At 45.4% G+C, this 16,502-nt stretch overlaps 1 protein-coding gene across 1 annotated transcript; it reads left to right on the top strand.

Moving 5' to 3' along the window:
* Nucleotides 1-1,097: 1,097 nt before the first annotated feature.
* Nucleotides 1,098-15,162, top strand: LOC136486964 (cysteine-rich receptor-like protein kinase 10). The gene is made up of 7 exons (XM_066484054.1): nt 1,098-2,081; nt 7,641-7,769; nt 7,853-7,977; nt 13,741-13,951; nt 14,040-14,277; nt 14,353-14,503; nt 14,621-15,162. Exons 1-7 carry the CDS (start codon nt 1,214-1,216, stop codon nt 14,936-14,938), a joined length of 2,040 nt encoding a protein of 679 aa, XP_066340151.1. The 5' UTR covers nt 1,098-1,213; the 3' UTR covers nt 14,939-15,162.
* Nucleotides 15,163-16,502: the final 1,340 nt, after the last annotated feature.

Genomic DNA, 16,502 nt, shown 5'->3' on the forward strand with positions numbered 1-16,502 from the left:
GTGACCCCAACAAAAATTGTTTCATTTACTAATGATATGAACGATTTCTAGAGACACTTGCGTACACCAGTGTGTAAAGATCAAATATGACCATTTTTAAAGATCGTTTCCACAATAGTGATACCTTCTAATGGTAATGTAAATGGAGGGAGTGAGTGTATCATTTACACATAGATATTCTCAGTCCAGGTGTCATCTTCTGACGTGTCCTCAAGGACTTGTGTGTAGTCAGAATCAGAAGAAGTAGACAATATTTCAAGCTCAAAGGTTGTAGGTGTCACCAAGGTTTTTTTTATCGGCCGAAATTCACGGAAATTTCTGAAATTTCCTTTCTATCTACAGGGTCCGATAAAATTTGACATCGGCTAATTTTTTTTCTTCTTTCCTACTTCCACACAGACAACCCAAATTCAGCCGTGCGACAATCCCACACTATAATGTTTTATTCTTGTTTTTATCTGTGAACAAGTGATGTTTAATAGCTTAGGAATAGTTTCAAGTCAAATTCTACGGAATTTTTTCAAAACAATTTGAATTTTTTTTTGAATTTGGTCTGATATTTCCGATATATCTTGCTTATCCTATTTATCCATGACCTCCGATAAATTTTTATTTCCGATAATGAAAACCTTGGGTGTCACCGTATTTGACAAAATATATACTTGTCGTTGTAGTGGCCCCCGCAACATTAACTGCGTGATTGCTTCATCTAGAAATTATTGGCACCACCACCTGTGGTTCGACTATGTAGTATTTCTAGTGGTGCTAGTTCTCTATGAACAGCCGATGAAAAAAGTCCTTGTTGTCAACAAAAAAATCGTTTCTGTACTTGACATGAATAATGAATTCTAGAGACACTTGCGTAGAGGCGATAAAATATTCATTATTTTAAAGATCATTTCAACAGTAGCCATATTCAGAGCAAGTACGTAGATAATATCTCAATGCAAGCATCAAAGGTAGCGTAGATGTCTAAAAATTTGACAAAATGCTAAGAACCATAAGTGTCCTTGTAGTGGCGCCCGCGACATTAACTGCGTGATTGCTTCATCTAGAAACTGTTTGCACCACCACCTTTGTCGCACGGGCGCCACGGCCACTCTCTACCTACCTATCTATCTATCTATCTATCTATCTATCTATCTATCCATTGAATTCCGCATTCCGTCGAGGCCACTGGCCACCTCTTTCTTCAGCTCTCGTACGTCTGCCCATGCATCGTCCCAGCTTTGGCTTCACGACTTGCTCCGCCACCATGAACAGCGGCTGTATCCTCGGCACCGTGCTGGTGGTCCTGGTGCTGGTTGCACCGCATCCGCCACCGGCCGAAGCGACCAGCGTCTGCGGCAGTAGCGGCGGTGGTGGTGGCGCCGAAATGAACAGCGCCTATCGAGCCAATCTTGATCTGGTCGTCAACACTTTCCCTGCCAACGCTTCCTCCTCCCCGAGCCTCTACGGCACTGCCGTCGTCGGTGATGGCCCCAACCAAACCGTGTACGCCATCGCGCTCTGCCGTGGCGACCTTGTCCCGTCCTCCTGTCTCGTGTGCCTCAGTTCAGGCTTGGCTGACGCGCGGCAGGCTTGCCCTTCCTCTGTGGACGTGACCATAGACTACTCCGACTCCTGCCACATGCGCTTCTCCGACGTCGACTTCCTCGCCTCCACAAACAACTCGGAGCTGCGTCCGTTCTTCAGCATGTTTCCCAGCGTTGCCTCCTCCGTCGCCGACCGCTTCAACGGCCTCGTCACCCGGCTTCTCAATGCAACCGCGGACTACGCAGCGGCGGCCAGCTCCTCGGAGCGAAGGTTCTTCGCCACCGGCGAGATGGAAGTCGACAGGGACTACTCAGACGGACAGTTCTCCAATATCTTCGCGACGGCGCAGTGCACGCCGGACCTGACGCCTGGGCAGTGCCATGCATGCCTGGCGGGAGTCATGGCGGAGGTGCCCAGCCAAGTCTTCCCTCGCAATTCCACGGGAGCGAGTTTTGTTGGCGACCGCTGTGGCTTGCGTTTCGCCACGTATTCATTCTACAACGTCGACGCCATGGTGCACCTGCAGATGCGGCCTCAAGGACAAGGTGAGTCATACTCATACATGCAACTGCCATGCGTCGTTTAGTTTGCTTCTTTTGAGTCCGGTGTGCCATGTGTTCCGCGTCACCCAATTATTTTATTTATTTATCATTATACTACCCTAAACAAAACAATCATGTTTACACTGCTGGGCAGGTACCACCACATATTAACCTTAGTCTGAGTACTAAGATTTTTTTTTAGATTATAAATAGTATATACTAAGATAAATTAGCAAATTAATATTCACGTACGTAGCAATGTAGAAAAATATTCTCCCATGTTAATAGCACAATAAACAAGGCCCAAAAAGTCTGTTATGACACCTCAGTTTTTGACCAAAGCCCAATAAAAATATGGCCCAAGAAGTTCTTTATAACACGTCAGTTATTCACCAAAGCCCAATACACACATATGGCCCAACAAGTTCTTTATAACACACATCAATTATATTATACCCCAAAACAGGGTACGCATGGGCAATAAATCGCCCTCAACGCTGGGGCACATGGTGATGTGTTTGTATGTGAACAGTGTCACAACCAGTGGTAATATAAAGGTCATAAGATATGTAGCCCAAATATGACCAACTGGATACATGTAAATATCATCATGATTGTACCTTGAACACTAATCTCGAATATGCCTTACAGCCCTAGACGGTTCACCCACATTGGCAGATTGATCGGTATGACGAATCCTCGTGCCTAAATTAAGTGCTCAGTAGTGCCTCGCAGCATCGCTGGTGGTTCTTGATCCATAGCATTGGTTTGGTGTAGCCTCCTAGAGCGAAGGCGCCCTAACGACTATCTTGTTGCTGTGGTGTCTAATGTCTCTAACCAACGTAGGTGTATTTTGAATATGAAGGAACACATGACAAACTCTAGTGCATGCGGATAAAATCCTTGCGAGGTTTCAAAAATTAAAAAAATTCTAGCGCATGCGGTAAAAAATAAAATAAAAAATAATAATAAAACTCTAGCGCATGCGGAGGCCTAACAGGCCTATGTCGGCCGACACTAGCAGGGTGGCATCGGGCGGCACGAGACCTACTAGGCGTCTTGTTTCTGCCCTCCTTCTATGTTGATGTTGATCCTCGTCCCATGAGGGTTACATGGGTATGAAGAGTTCACTCAGAAGCTTCCAAAAGATAATGTTGGATAGCATATGGATACGTATCCGATACGCGACACGGCATCTTCTTGACGTATCCGTGTTACGTAACTTATGACGGCTGATGTTGGACCCCCCTTGGCCCGCTAGGCTCAGCTTGGAAACCCTGCGCCACTACCAATATGGCTTCATCTTCCAGAGCTTCAAGAAAGTGCATCTTTAGCAAGATTTATTATCCCTGATGTAGCAACATGGTTAGAAAAAATAGAAATAGATACCACAATTATGCACTGCCTTTTCTTTTGGTCTTGGGCTTTCATCGAGACTTGTAGTTCTTGAGGCCCATCCACCACTACTACAAATAGGCAATCACTCGTGATTGTTTTAGAATGGGCTGTGATATGTTATATCATTGTCGGTTCATAGCTGCAACCAGCAGTGATAGATATGATATCACTATCTGATGCTAATTTGAACCAGCAATGATATGAAAACCAGAACCGATAGTATGTAATGGGCTCAAAACTAATATAAAAAAAAGTTATGTCACTACTATGGGAATCTGTCCCACCCTTTTATCTAGACACACTGCCGGTCACTCTAACCTTCCGCTCTCTCTCCCTCTTCTCTCTCTCTTGGGTCCGGCCCTGCTACTCCTCCCGTTAACCCTCCATATGACCCTTACCGATAGACCTACTGCTCGCGACGGCCATGAGTAACTATGGAGGGGCGATGTGTGGTGGCGGCTCCGACGAGCGTGGAGGTGGCTTCGGTGGGTGCATTCATTAGGATGTCCGACACACGCAAAAGTAGCTCCAGCGAGCATGGCCGTGATGCGTGCACGGAGGCAGATCCGGCATGTGTGGCGAGCTCCCCTAGCCATCGGCACGAGCATGGGAACGAGAAGCTATAGCCGCCGGGCCCAATGGCGGCAAAGGAGCCAAGCAGATCTGGATTTATTTATTTTTTTTTTTGTTCAAACGACCATCACTGCCCGTTGTAGCACCGGTAGTGTAGCCCCTCATCATCACTGCCAATTACGCACAACCAGATCCAAAGTCTAGCTGTGGTAGCTTTTTGAACAGACAGTGATTTCCTACTAGTATAGTCTCTAAGGCACGAGTCTATATTCTTGCAATTTAGTACACGTTGCAAGAAAACACAAGATGTTGTTTCACGGGCTAAACGTTAGCATCAAGTGGCATAAATCTTTCATATCGAAATGTTATTGTAAATAACACCAATAGCTAGCCACCAAGAAAGTTGAATTTCCATGGCGCTCTATAAAGTAGTTTGTGTTGGAACTGGTGGTGAACACCGAGTTCACAGTCTCGGAGCTGGCTTGCAACCAGCCCGGCTTATTACCACGAGCCTGCGCTCCCACAGGTCCTACGTCCACTGGAGCTCCAACATACAAGGCATTGGGTCTAACTCAACCCAAAAGACTAGCATGATAGGAGAGGGTTATAGGGGAGGGTTCTCCCGCCTATATGTTGTGCTCCTCCACCATCGCTATATGATGTGGGACTAAACCCCAACAATCTTCCCCTTAGTCACATATCGAGGTGCCCCCGTCATATGTGACGCTCGAGATTTTTTATCAGGTTTAGCTTTTTAAACCATGGGCTCCGATACCAATTGTTGGAACCGGTGGTGATCACCGAGTTCTCGGCCTCAGAGCTGGCTTGCAGCCGGCCTGGCTCGTTACCACAAGCCTGCACTCCCACAGGTCTCTAGTCCACCGGAGCGCCAACATACAAGGCCTTGGGCCTAACTCGACCCAAAAGACTAGCCTGATAGGCGAGGGTTCACTTGCCATATATGTTGTGCTCCCCCACCATCACTACACGATGTGGGACTAAACCCCAACAATTTCTCAGGGTGGGCTAACAGACCCACCGTAGAACATCAACCGCCTCCGGTACCAAATTGTTCGGGTTTAGTCCCACATCATGTAGCAATTGTGGGGGAGCACAACATATAAGGCGGGAGAGCCCTCACCTATTAGGCTAATTTTTTGGGTTGAGCAAGGCCCAAAGGCCTTATATGTTGTAGCTGAGACCGTGAACATCGTGTAGCGATTGTGGGGGTTTAGTCCCACATCGTGTAGCGATGGTGGGGGAGCACAACATATAAGACGGGAGAACCGTCACCTATCTGGCTAGTCTTTTGGATTGAGTTAGGCCCAAGGCCTTGTATGTTGGAGCTCTGGTGGACCTGGGATCTATGGGAGAGCAAGCTCCTGATAACGAGCTGGGCCGGCTGCAAGCACCAGTACAGAAACAAGCTGTACTCTCGGTTGGGAAACCCCTTCAGTCCCGGTTTTCTAACCGGGAGCACGAATCCAGGACTAAAGGGCCCCTCCTTTAGTCACGGTTTCTCGCCCGGGACTAAAGGTCTTTAGTCCCGGTTGGTAATACCAACCGGGGCTAAAGAGGCCTCCCGGCCTGGCCACGTGGCCCGGTCCTTTAGTCTCGGTTGGTATTACCAACCAGGACTAAAGATTTTTTTTTTCTTTTTTTTGTTTCTTCTGGTATTCCTCCTTTAGTCCCTTTGGTTAAATCTGCTATTCCTCTGCTTTCTTCTGGTACTCCCCCTTTAGTCCCTTTGGTTAAATCTGCTATTCCTCTCCGCCGCCGGAGAGTGTGAATGCTGTGCACGGCCGGCCATGCCGGTCAGCTAGCTCTCCACTTCGCTGCCGGAGAAGCATGAAAACCTAGAGTGGAAGAAGAAAGCAGAGGAATAGCAGATTTAACCAACCAGCCAAAGTTTTACCAAGAAACTAGTTTGCTCATGTGCACTAACAATAATAAAAGGGGGAGTTCGCGTTGGCGTCACCTACGAGCAGGAGCGCTCTCTTTGTTCTATGCATCGGCCGCATCAGGCTGTTTGTCCTCGTAGTTGGCCGGACGGCCGACGAAGTAGCCTGTGCGTAGCAGAAGGCAGAGCGGTTTAGTGCAAAGAATCACGGGCAGGCCAGATCATCAGATCTGAGGTCTGAGGACACGGAGGAGCGGGAAAATCTTGAGATGTGCCCGCCGTCGACCATGTCGGATTCAAGACGTTGACCTACTGTTCTAGGCTTCCAACACAGAGAGAGACACGGAGAGGAGAGATGACACATACGTACCTCCGGAAGCCTGGGCGTAGCCCATGGCTAGTGGATCTGTGGCCGCTCAGGTGCCTGCGCCGCTCCTCTGCCGGCAAGGCTGAGGCGAGAGAGGACGATGACCAAGACCGAGACGTAGGGGCCGAGACGGGACACAGCAAGGCCACTGTGTGTGACCACATTCCTATCATTAGCGAACCAGACGTAGGGGACCTTTAATCCCGGTTGGAGACAGCAACCGGGACTAAAGGTCCCTTTCTAGTCCCGGACGGAGCCTCCAGCCGGGTGTAGACTTTTACTCTCGTTTGGAGGGACCAACTGGAAGTAAAAGTTAACCTTTAGTCCCGATTGGTAGCTCCAACTGGGACTAAAGGTCCCCTGCAGCAATAGCCTGCCGCAGTAGCCACTGGGCAGGGACCTTTAGTCCCTATTGGAGTTACCAACCGGGACTAAAGGTTTCTCTAGTCCCGGACGTGAAAAATACCGGGACTAAAGCCAAATTTCGAAGTGGATCAAAAGTCGTTTCTCTACTAGTGAACCAGCTCCAAGACCGAGAACCCGGTGGTCACCACCGGTTCCAGTAGTTTGTAGTATATGTATCTTTCTTCGTGCTTTTTTGTTTACCAAGGAAATTATAGATCCCTACTACTATGTAGTATTCCCTCTCTTAAAAATGATAAGGCGTTTTGGCTTTTGTAGATACATTGCTTTTGCCATAATCAAGACATAGTTTATATCTAAATTCATAGCAAAAGATAGATATCTAGAAAAGCGTATCAATCTATTAGTTGCAACCATGGTTTCCAACCAAGATTACTTCAAATACAATTTGTTGACTACAAAGTTGTATATGTCATGAAGAGCTATAATTTTCATTGAAAATATAAATATCTTCATTTGGAGTTCGAACGAGAGAGATATTGATTTATGAATGCGAGCCATGTTGATTTTCACTGGTCCTTCATAGGCCAAACCGATGATAGATATGTTCTTTTTTTGCTGTTCGTCTAGTCATGACGAACCAACAGCAATAATGCTATTTTACAATCAATTTATGGCCATAATTAATAACTGATGGTGGAGAAGGAATCCTACAATTGGTTCTGGAGTGTTTCAATAGAAGTTGTGCCCTTGCTTGTCAACCCAGGCTCGAAACCATTTTACACACACACACACACACATGATAAACTTATGAAAGTGTGTATTTTTGACTAAATACTCTTTTATACTGTTTTATCTTGGTATTCTTCTTATATTAACTGAATTGACACTTAACTCCCTACCGTGTTTTAGAAAATATTGCATTTATTCCTCAACTTAGATTATGTTCATCACGTTCCAGGAAAGAGGACGACGAGGTTTCTAGTTCTTATAATAGTGCTTGCAATATTGGGAGGACTACTTGCACTGACACTAATTGGCTTTTCTATTTGGAGGAAGAAAAGGTCACCAAGAAAAGGGTCGCTCTTCGGTAAGTTTGTGCGACAGTGTAATAAAAATACAAGTGTACATGTCTTATTCTTGTGATCTTTATTTGGACTCCAATGGATGCAGTAAACGTAGAAGACATGGAAAGTTTTGAGTCCATCTTTATTGATCTGTCAACACTGCGGAAAGCAACAAGCAACTTTGATGAAAAGAACAAACTTGGCGAAGGAGGATTTGGTGTTGTTTATAAGGTAAATCATCTTTCTGCTGCAAATTATATACGGTATAGTTTGTTCACTTCAATCCTATGGCGTGACCATACCACTAGAGAGATTTGATACTTATCTGCCAAGTCGCCATATTTTGGAGATCCCTGTTTGACATGTGTTTGGGCTTTCCGCTTCTCATCTGACTAACTCATGTATACATACTGTCAATCCGTGCATTTGCACTGGATAGGCATATAATTCAACTGCCCTTAAAAATAGGTACAAAACAAATAAAAACAGCTACTAGAGTGTATATTTTTTTAGATAAAGGATGAAAATCCGGCTTCATCTACAAAAGGTAGAACCAGACCACATTATTACAGAAAGTCTGAGCCCAATGCTCAAGCACACGTGCGTCCAAGCTGAAACTAAACAAACACTAGAGCCACACTAGATAACCAACCAAACGACAAAAAAACGCAACGCGGCCTCCTCCAGTAGCCGAGCAGTCTGGGGAGCATCTCTTGGTCCTCATGGCGCTGTAGCTGTGCCCACTGCCGAAACCAATGCGTCCCCTGAAAAGTACCTACAAGAACATTTTTGGTCTACATCTGTCAAACACCACTTCGTTTCTTGTGACCCAAATGGTCCAGCACAATGCTCCCTTGCAGTTAATAAAGGTAGGTTATGTCTGCTCCCCCCCAATTTACACCAACGATTAAATAAGTCATGTATGTTAATTGGTTTAGGAATACCAAACAATAAGTGGACAGCTCTCCACAAGAAGTTAGCATATGCACAATCAAAAACAGGTGTTGAATAGATTCATTTATATGACAGAACGAACAATTTTTTTCCTGTTCCAATTCCATCTAGCGAGATTATCTTTAGTTAGAATTACACCTCTTTTTAAATACCACATAAAGATCTTGATCTTCATTGGCATCTTTGCACGCCAAATTTAATTTCCTGTGAAAGTCTCACACCAATATTAACTAGTGCAGCATACATACTTTTAACTGAAAGCTGTCCTGTTGAATGTAGAGACCAACTAAAAACATTTGGGTTATCGAAAAGATTCAGGTCCATTAAAGAAGACACAATTCTGTTCCAATCTCTCAAGTTTTGCCCCACAGACTTCTCCTAAACGAGATAATGAGGGACGATGACCGAAAAATATTAGCCACAGATAATTTGAAACCTTTGCATGATCCAATACAACGTGAACTTCCCTTGACACAAAGCATCAGCCACCTTGTCATCCAATATGATCAAAGGACCATCAATCTGGCACCACCAGTACCAACCATGCTGAAACTAGAAGTCCAGATAACTTCCTGGCTATCACAAGATCAAAATCCAGTGAGCCGATGACACAAAGACAATGTGAACAGCACCATGTTAGATGTCTAGATAGGCATTTGGACCGGAATTCTCTACAATAAACAAGATCCTACTAGTAATCAATAAAGATGATGTCATCTAGTAGCCCATGGGGCACAATTTATGCAATCTAAACCCTAATGGCTAGTATAAGCATAAAGAACATAGTCATTCCACTAAAATTCTCTAAGATCAACATCGTGATATGATATTTTATCTAGAGTGAGATTTGCTCACACATGACATCCCGTGACTCACCAACTCGAGAAGTAAATAAAAGGATTGCTCTGTAATTGGTAACTAAGAAACCGTAGGACAACTTGTCACAACAGTTTCTCACTTAATAGACTATATGCGCTGAATATGGTTCAGTTCATTATACCCACGTGCCAGCACCACACTAGGTCCATATCCACCAGAGCCCAGAAACAAGACAATGCATTGGACCTACAACCCACAACTAGCAATAATATAGGTGAGGGTTGTGCTTCCTTATATGTTGTGATTGTACGATAAATTTTTGATGTAGGACTAGACCTAATAATATCCCCCATCATACATTGGTCGGAACTCTCACATCACACAATGCCGTGTGATTTCCTAAAGGCGTTATTCTAGGTTTTGAGTCCAACTCTCTATGTTACACACAAGCTATGTGACCCTCTGGAAACGTTCACATGCTCCTTTGTCCCCACGAGGCCTTGATATTTTTCACATTTTTTTACCATGGGCTTTGGTACCACTTGCTAGATTGCAGTAGATCCGACCCAACATGCTATAACCTCCAGCCAGTGCCACACTAGGCCCAGATCCAGACCCACCACAAGCCTTGGCATCGGGTCTAACTCATCCAAAAGACTAGTTTAACAGGTGAGAGTTGCCCCTCCTTACATGTTGTGCTCTCCCACCATGAATTTACGATGTGTGACTAAACCTAACAAGCCCCCCATCATAACTCTTCACATCACACAACCTTGTGCACTACTAAACAAAATATTTTGCGCAGCATTTGCAAATAGGCCTCGGAGGCGGGCAGATTTTTAGACCGCCTCAGTTAATGCCTCGATTAACCGAGGCTGTCATTTTTTATTAACCGAGATGGTCTATTAACCGAGGCGGGCAATATAACAGAACCACCTCAGTTAATGCCTATTAACCGAGGTGGTTGCCCGAACGCAACCGCCTCGGTTAATCGATTAACCGAGGCGGTCATCTATAAGGCCCGCCTCGGTAATTCTGGCCCAGCCCGCTACTATTTCCTGGCCCAACATCCAGCTCCGATTATATATATCGGGATGAAAACCCTAACCTTCACCAGTCCCTCCCAGGTGCCGCTCGCTCATCTCCTAGATGCCGCGCGCTCTCGCTCATTTCTCGACCCTTGCCTCGTACTCTCTCATCTCCCTAACTCGGCGCCACTCTCATCTTTCTCCCCCGCCACCACACACCACCTCACTCTCATCTTCCTCTCTCTCCAGCGAGCGGCGATCCAGGCTCGCATGGTCCAGCGAGTGCGCAGCACGGGACGCGGCGGCGAGTGCGGCACGCAGCCCTAGGAGCACGCGCGAGCGGGGCTGGCGGCGGCTTGTGGGGATCTTCGGTGGCTGTGCTCCCAGGCGGATCTAGGGCGCGGATCTCCGGTGGCCGCACCTCCTCCAAGCATGGCGCGGCGCCCCCTCCCTCTCCTCCGAGCACGGCGCCCTCTCCCTCTCCCTCTCCGGCATGCGGCGAGCAGTGCCTCCTCTCCTCCACAACAGGCGGCGGGGAGCAACCCTCCAGTGGCGGATCTAGCCGTGCTCCTCCCTCCTCCCTCCTCTCCCTACGGCGCAGATCCAGCGGAGAGGTGGCCTACGGTGGCGGATCCAGCGGGTTGGAGCCCGGCGGCTGTGGATCCAGCGTCCTCCCCTCCCTCCATGGCTCCACCGGTGGGTGGCGTCGCAGATGCAGCAGGAGGGAGCCACCACGGCTCATATCTAGCAGCGGAGGTGGCCTCCGGTGGTGGAGAGGCACCACGGCAAGCGGCGGCGGCGGCGGCGGGCCCATCGATGGGCTCGGCGGGCCTGTCCACTGGTTTTTCCTTTTTTGTTTTTTTATTCGATTTACCGAGACGGGCATCAAACCGCCTTGGAAAAGTTCCCATTTACCGTGACCTTTTGTCCGAGATGGTTGTGATGCCCGCCTCGGTAAATCCATTTTGCCTGCCTCGGAAAATATTTTGTGTAGTAGTGGTGTAACATCAAGAAGATACTATATTAGGCCGTAAGTCCAACTCTCCATGTCACACAGAACTAGTGTGACCCATCCAATACCTTCACAGGATCCCCCATCACCGTGTGACCCCAGTATTTTTCAGGTTCTTCGACTAAGGAATTTAGTAGCACTTGATATTAAATACCAAGGGCACTCTCGCATCTTAATTTTAGAGGTTCGATGGATTTACCTTATTTGCATGGAAGTAGTACTGTTTGAACTTCTGAAGGTAGCTCATTTTTTTTCTCAGGATGACATAGCATGTAAGAAGAGGTGAGAGGTAGGGTTGATCGGTATAATCTTTATACAGTGCGCATGTGTAGCAATAACAGGGAGCACACAGACACGTGCCTATGCATGACTAGATCAAGACACTGGCTGCATCTTCTTCCAACCATTTAGGATAGGGGAGTTATCACTACCGGACTCAGTGGCTTTGCCGAGTGCCAAGGGCACTCGGCAAAGCCCAATTTGTACTCGGCAAAAAATGGGTCGGCAAAGGTGTCTTTGCTTTGCCAAGTGCCCGACACTCGGTAAAGTTGGAACAGAAAAAAAAAACCCAAAAAATGGGGAAAAAATGAAAAAAAAATGGAAATTTTTTTAATCGGTGGAGGCCCCCACTGGCCAGTGCCCGCCAGTCTCCGGTATTTTTCGCAGCAACGCGACCGACGGGCTTCAAACCCGCAACCTCCTCCTGCGCGCGAACCTCCTCTACCACTACACCACACTGTCACTTGTGTCTAGATTCCGTTTTAGTTCCCAACATATTATACTAAACCAAGTATAAATTGCTTGTTTGAGGCCCTAAACGAATTCAAATAAAAAAGTTCTAAACTACAAAGTTTCATAACTTTTCGTGATCTACACTTTTAGTTTAGGAAGTTTTCCCATCCGAGGTCGTTTACAAAATTTGAATTTCAAAATTTTGAAATTCAAACGCAGTTTTGCATGACAAGATGATTTCAAATCAAAAAGTTGTCAACTACAATGTTTCATAACTTTTCGAGGTCTACAGAGTTTATTTTTGTTGTTTTTCAATCCGAGGTCGTTTGAAAAGTTCGAATTTTAAAATTTTGAAATTCAAACACAGTTTTGCATGACAAGATGATTTCAAATCAAAAAGTTGCCAACTACAATGTTTCATAACTTTTCGAGATCTACAGAGTTTATTTTGGTTGTTTTTCCATCCGAGGTCGTTTGAAAAGTTTGAATTTTAAAATTTTGAAATTCAAACACAGTTTTGCATGACAAGATGATTTCAAATCAAAAAGTTGCCAATTACAAAGTTTCATAACTTTTCGAGATATACAAAGTTTATTTTGGTTGTTTAGTCATCTGTTCATCCGACATGGTCGTTCTAACATTGTTCACAAATCTTATATCTCTCTTGTAGTTTCATAAACTACAAGAGAGATATGTTAGATTTGTGAACAAATTTACTTTCACTTTGTCATATAAAGAAAAGACCAAAACAAACATTGTACATCTTGATGAGTTATACAGCTTTGTAGTTGAAAACTTTTTCATTTGAATTAATTTACTGTTTCAAAATATGCTTTGAAATTTTCTTTACCGAGTGTCAAAAAAACACACTCGGTAAAGAAGCTTCTTTGCCGAGTGTCGGCAAAGAAGCTTCTTTGCCGAGTGCCAAAAAAAATACTCGGCAAAGGCGTCTTTGCCGAGTGCCCGAAAAACAACACTCCGCAAACCACTTGGCACTCGGCAAAGAGCCGGTCTCCGGTAGTGTATGGCGGCTGCTGGAGGGGGGCAGGGCAGAACAGTGCAGCAACAACCTCACTAGTGCATCACAGGCAGAAGTCAACTCCGATGGCAGTGGAGCAGTAGGGTTAGGGTAAGCGGGCAAGGCAAGTGGGTTGTGGGCACTGGTAGCAGATGAGCACCACTAACTGTTTCAGCACGTGAGGATGACCTGCCATTGATGGGAGCCATCGCAAGTTCACAATCATTTGTGTGGCTAGTTAGATATTTTTTTAATTATCTATTTAATATGGTATATTTTTTTGATTCTTGTGATTAGCATATTTTTCTTGTAAGTCCAGTGATTCTCATATAAAGTAAGTGTAACTGATGTATCTGTGAGACTGTGAATATCAATCAGCTCAAGAGAATTAATTCGATCAACAGAAATAACATTTTTTGTTGCTGGCTCAGGGTGCCCTGCTAGATGGACAAGAAATAGCAGTTAAGAGGCTTTCAGAGAGCACAAAACAAGGACTAAGCCAAATGAAGAACGAGCTAGCTTTGTTGGTTAAGCTGCAGCACAAGAATCTTGTCAGGATCATTGGTATTTGCTTGGAAGAAGGCGAGCATTTGCTTGTGTATGAGTACATGCCCAACAAAAGCCTTGATAACATAATCTTCGGTACTTGTTCCTACAAAATTTGCTATTGAAAATTCCTCAGGAACTTATTATGTTTATCTCAAATAAAGTTGCTGTGTTTGGATGTTAGATCCCGATAAAAGCCGGCAGCTTGACTGGGGGATGCGATTCAGAATAATAAATGGAATTGCACGAGGCCTACAGTACTTGCATGAACATTCCCAGATGACGGTAGTCCACCGTGATTTGAAAGCGAGTAATATTTTACTCGATGCAGACATGAAACCCAAGATTTCAGATTTTGGTTTGGCAAAGATTTTTGATGATCATCAAAGCAGAAATGCCACAAGCCGCATCATTGGAACACTGTAAAGTTCCTCGGAGCATATATGCTGTTCTTTTGTATATGTTTTTGTTATAATATTAATATACCTTTACTGCAGAGGTTACATGTCCCCAGAATATGCCATGCGTGGGCAGTACTCGACGAAGCTAGACGTGTTTAGCTTTGGTGTTCTTGTCCTGGAGATAGTGACCGGGCGAAGAAACAACTACGCAGTGAACTCTGACCATTCTCCAGACCTCTTCTCTCATGTAAGTACCACTACCATGCATACAAATCAAGGAACTGTGAGCTCCTCAACTGCTTTTCAATCGTCCGTCCATTCATGAACGTTGCTGAACTCGTTCGCCGTCTGAATATAATTACAGGTGTGGAAGCACTGGGTGGAGGGAACAATCGCACAGATAGCAGACCCTAGTCTGGGCAGGCACTACCCCACGGCTGAGGTTCTCAAATGCGTCAATATTGGGCTGCTCTGTGTCCAGCAAAGCCCGGCAGACCGGCCATCGATGTCGGTGGTTGTTGTCATGCTCGGCAGCGACACCGTCACTGTGGAAGCTCCCTACAAGCCAGCTTATGTCTACAGGAGCAGGAGCTACTCGGAGATGACGGTAGAACTTGTCAAGGAAACGGAAGAGCTGTGTTCGGAGCCTCATTCGTCCATCACAGAGCTCGGGCCAAGGTAGACACAGAATTTTCCGGAGTAAATATCCATCCGCAGGAACATATATAAACAGCCCAGAAGGCATAACTATATTTATTTCATAAATTCCAAGCAAACAATTGCACAATCTGCGTAGGTGTATACTGTATTCAGTGTGTATACTGCATAAATACTTAGGTGATGTACTTGGACTGTGTACTGCTCAAATGCTTACATAATGATGTACTTACAATGGAATTGAAGACAGGCACGCTGGCACAAATTTTCCATCGCATCCCATGCGTAATTAAAATCCAACATAACTAAGTATTCTCCCGTGATTTGCACATGGATAAATTAAGTCCCCTCTAGTGTTAATCCATTTGGTGGATTCCTAACCAGGCACAAACTTCTATGACACAAAGCAGTTAAGATCTGCATCTGCATCTGCATCCGTTCCCAGGTTTTAGTAGCTCCACTCTACCACAATCACTACTGGAGACAGGGACTTTGCGAGTGCCTCGGCAAAGGCCTAAAAATACTCGGCAAAGGCTTTGCCGAGCGCTGCACTCGGCATAGGCCACTCAGAGAAAAAACAGTCGGCAAAGCCTTCTTTGCCGAGTGTCATTTGTCGGGCACTCGGCAAAGCCTTTGCCGAGTGTCGACCGGACACTCGGCAAAGAAAAGTAGCCGTTAACGGCGCGCTATCATGACGGTTGCTTTGCCGAGTGTCTCAAGGACGACACTCGGCAAAGAATTTATATAATTTTTTCCCGAAATTGTTTGCCGAGTGTCGTCTCTCGGAAAAGAATTTTTTTATTTTTTTTTAAAAGTCCCTTTGCCGAGTGTCTGCGGTGACACTCGGCAAAGCCTTCCCCTTTGCCGAGTGCTGTGGCCTGACACTCGGCAAAGAGCCCAGCTTTGTCGAAATTGTTTGCCGAGTGTCTGCGGTGACACTCGGCAAAGCCTTCCCCTTTGCCGAGTGCCGTGGCCTGACACTCGGCAAAGAGCCCAGCTTTGCCGAGTGTCCTTGCAATTACACTTGGCAAAGCTAGGAAATCTGGTGTTTTCCTCAAGTTTTTGCCAGCTTTGCCGAGTGCAGTGACCATTGCACTCGGCAAAGAGGCCTTTGCCGAGTGTGACACTCGGCAAAGCGTCTATAATTGCCTATTTTTTTCTTGTTTTTACATTCCAACACTTCCATCACACATTCAAACAGAAAATTTCACAGATATTCATCACATTCTTCAAATCCATGACATTCATCACACATTCATCACTTACATATCACAAACACCATTTAGAAGTCACAAACATAAGTGTCTGAATATATCACATCGAAATTCACAAGTTCAAAAGTTGTTCATCATCTAACATCCAGTTTATTACCACAATTCCATGAACATGGACAAGTTCAAACTCATTACCAAATACGCCTTTGATCTAGCGGTGACCGATACGGATCCTGAGAATTAGGCGGATTATTGGAACCCGCCGACTAAGGCTGCACAAAGGAGTATATATTCTATGTGTTAGACATGTACTTGACTACCTAATTAGAAATTACTTGCATGTAAGAGACTGCAATTAACTTTCATACTCACAGG

Source organism: Miscanthus floridulus, chromosome 10 (genome assembly GCF_019320115.1).
Source record: "Miscanthus floridulus cultivar M001 chromosome 10, ASM1932011v1, whole genome shotgun sequence".
NCBI lineage: Eukaryota > Viridiplantae > Streptophyta > Magnoliopsida > Poales > Poaceae > Miscanthus > Miscanthus floridulus.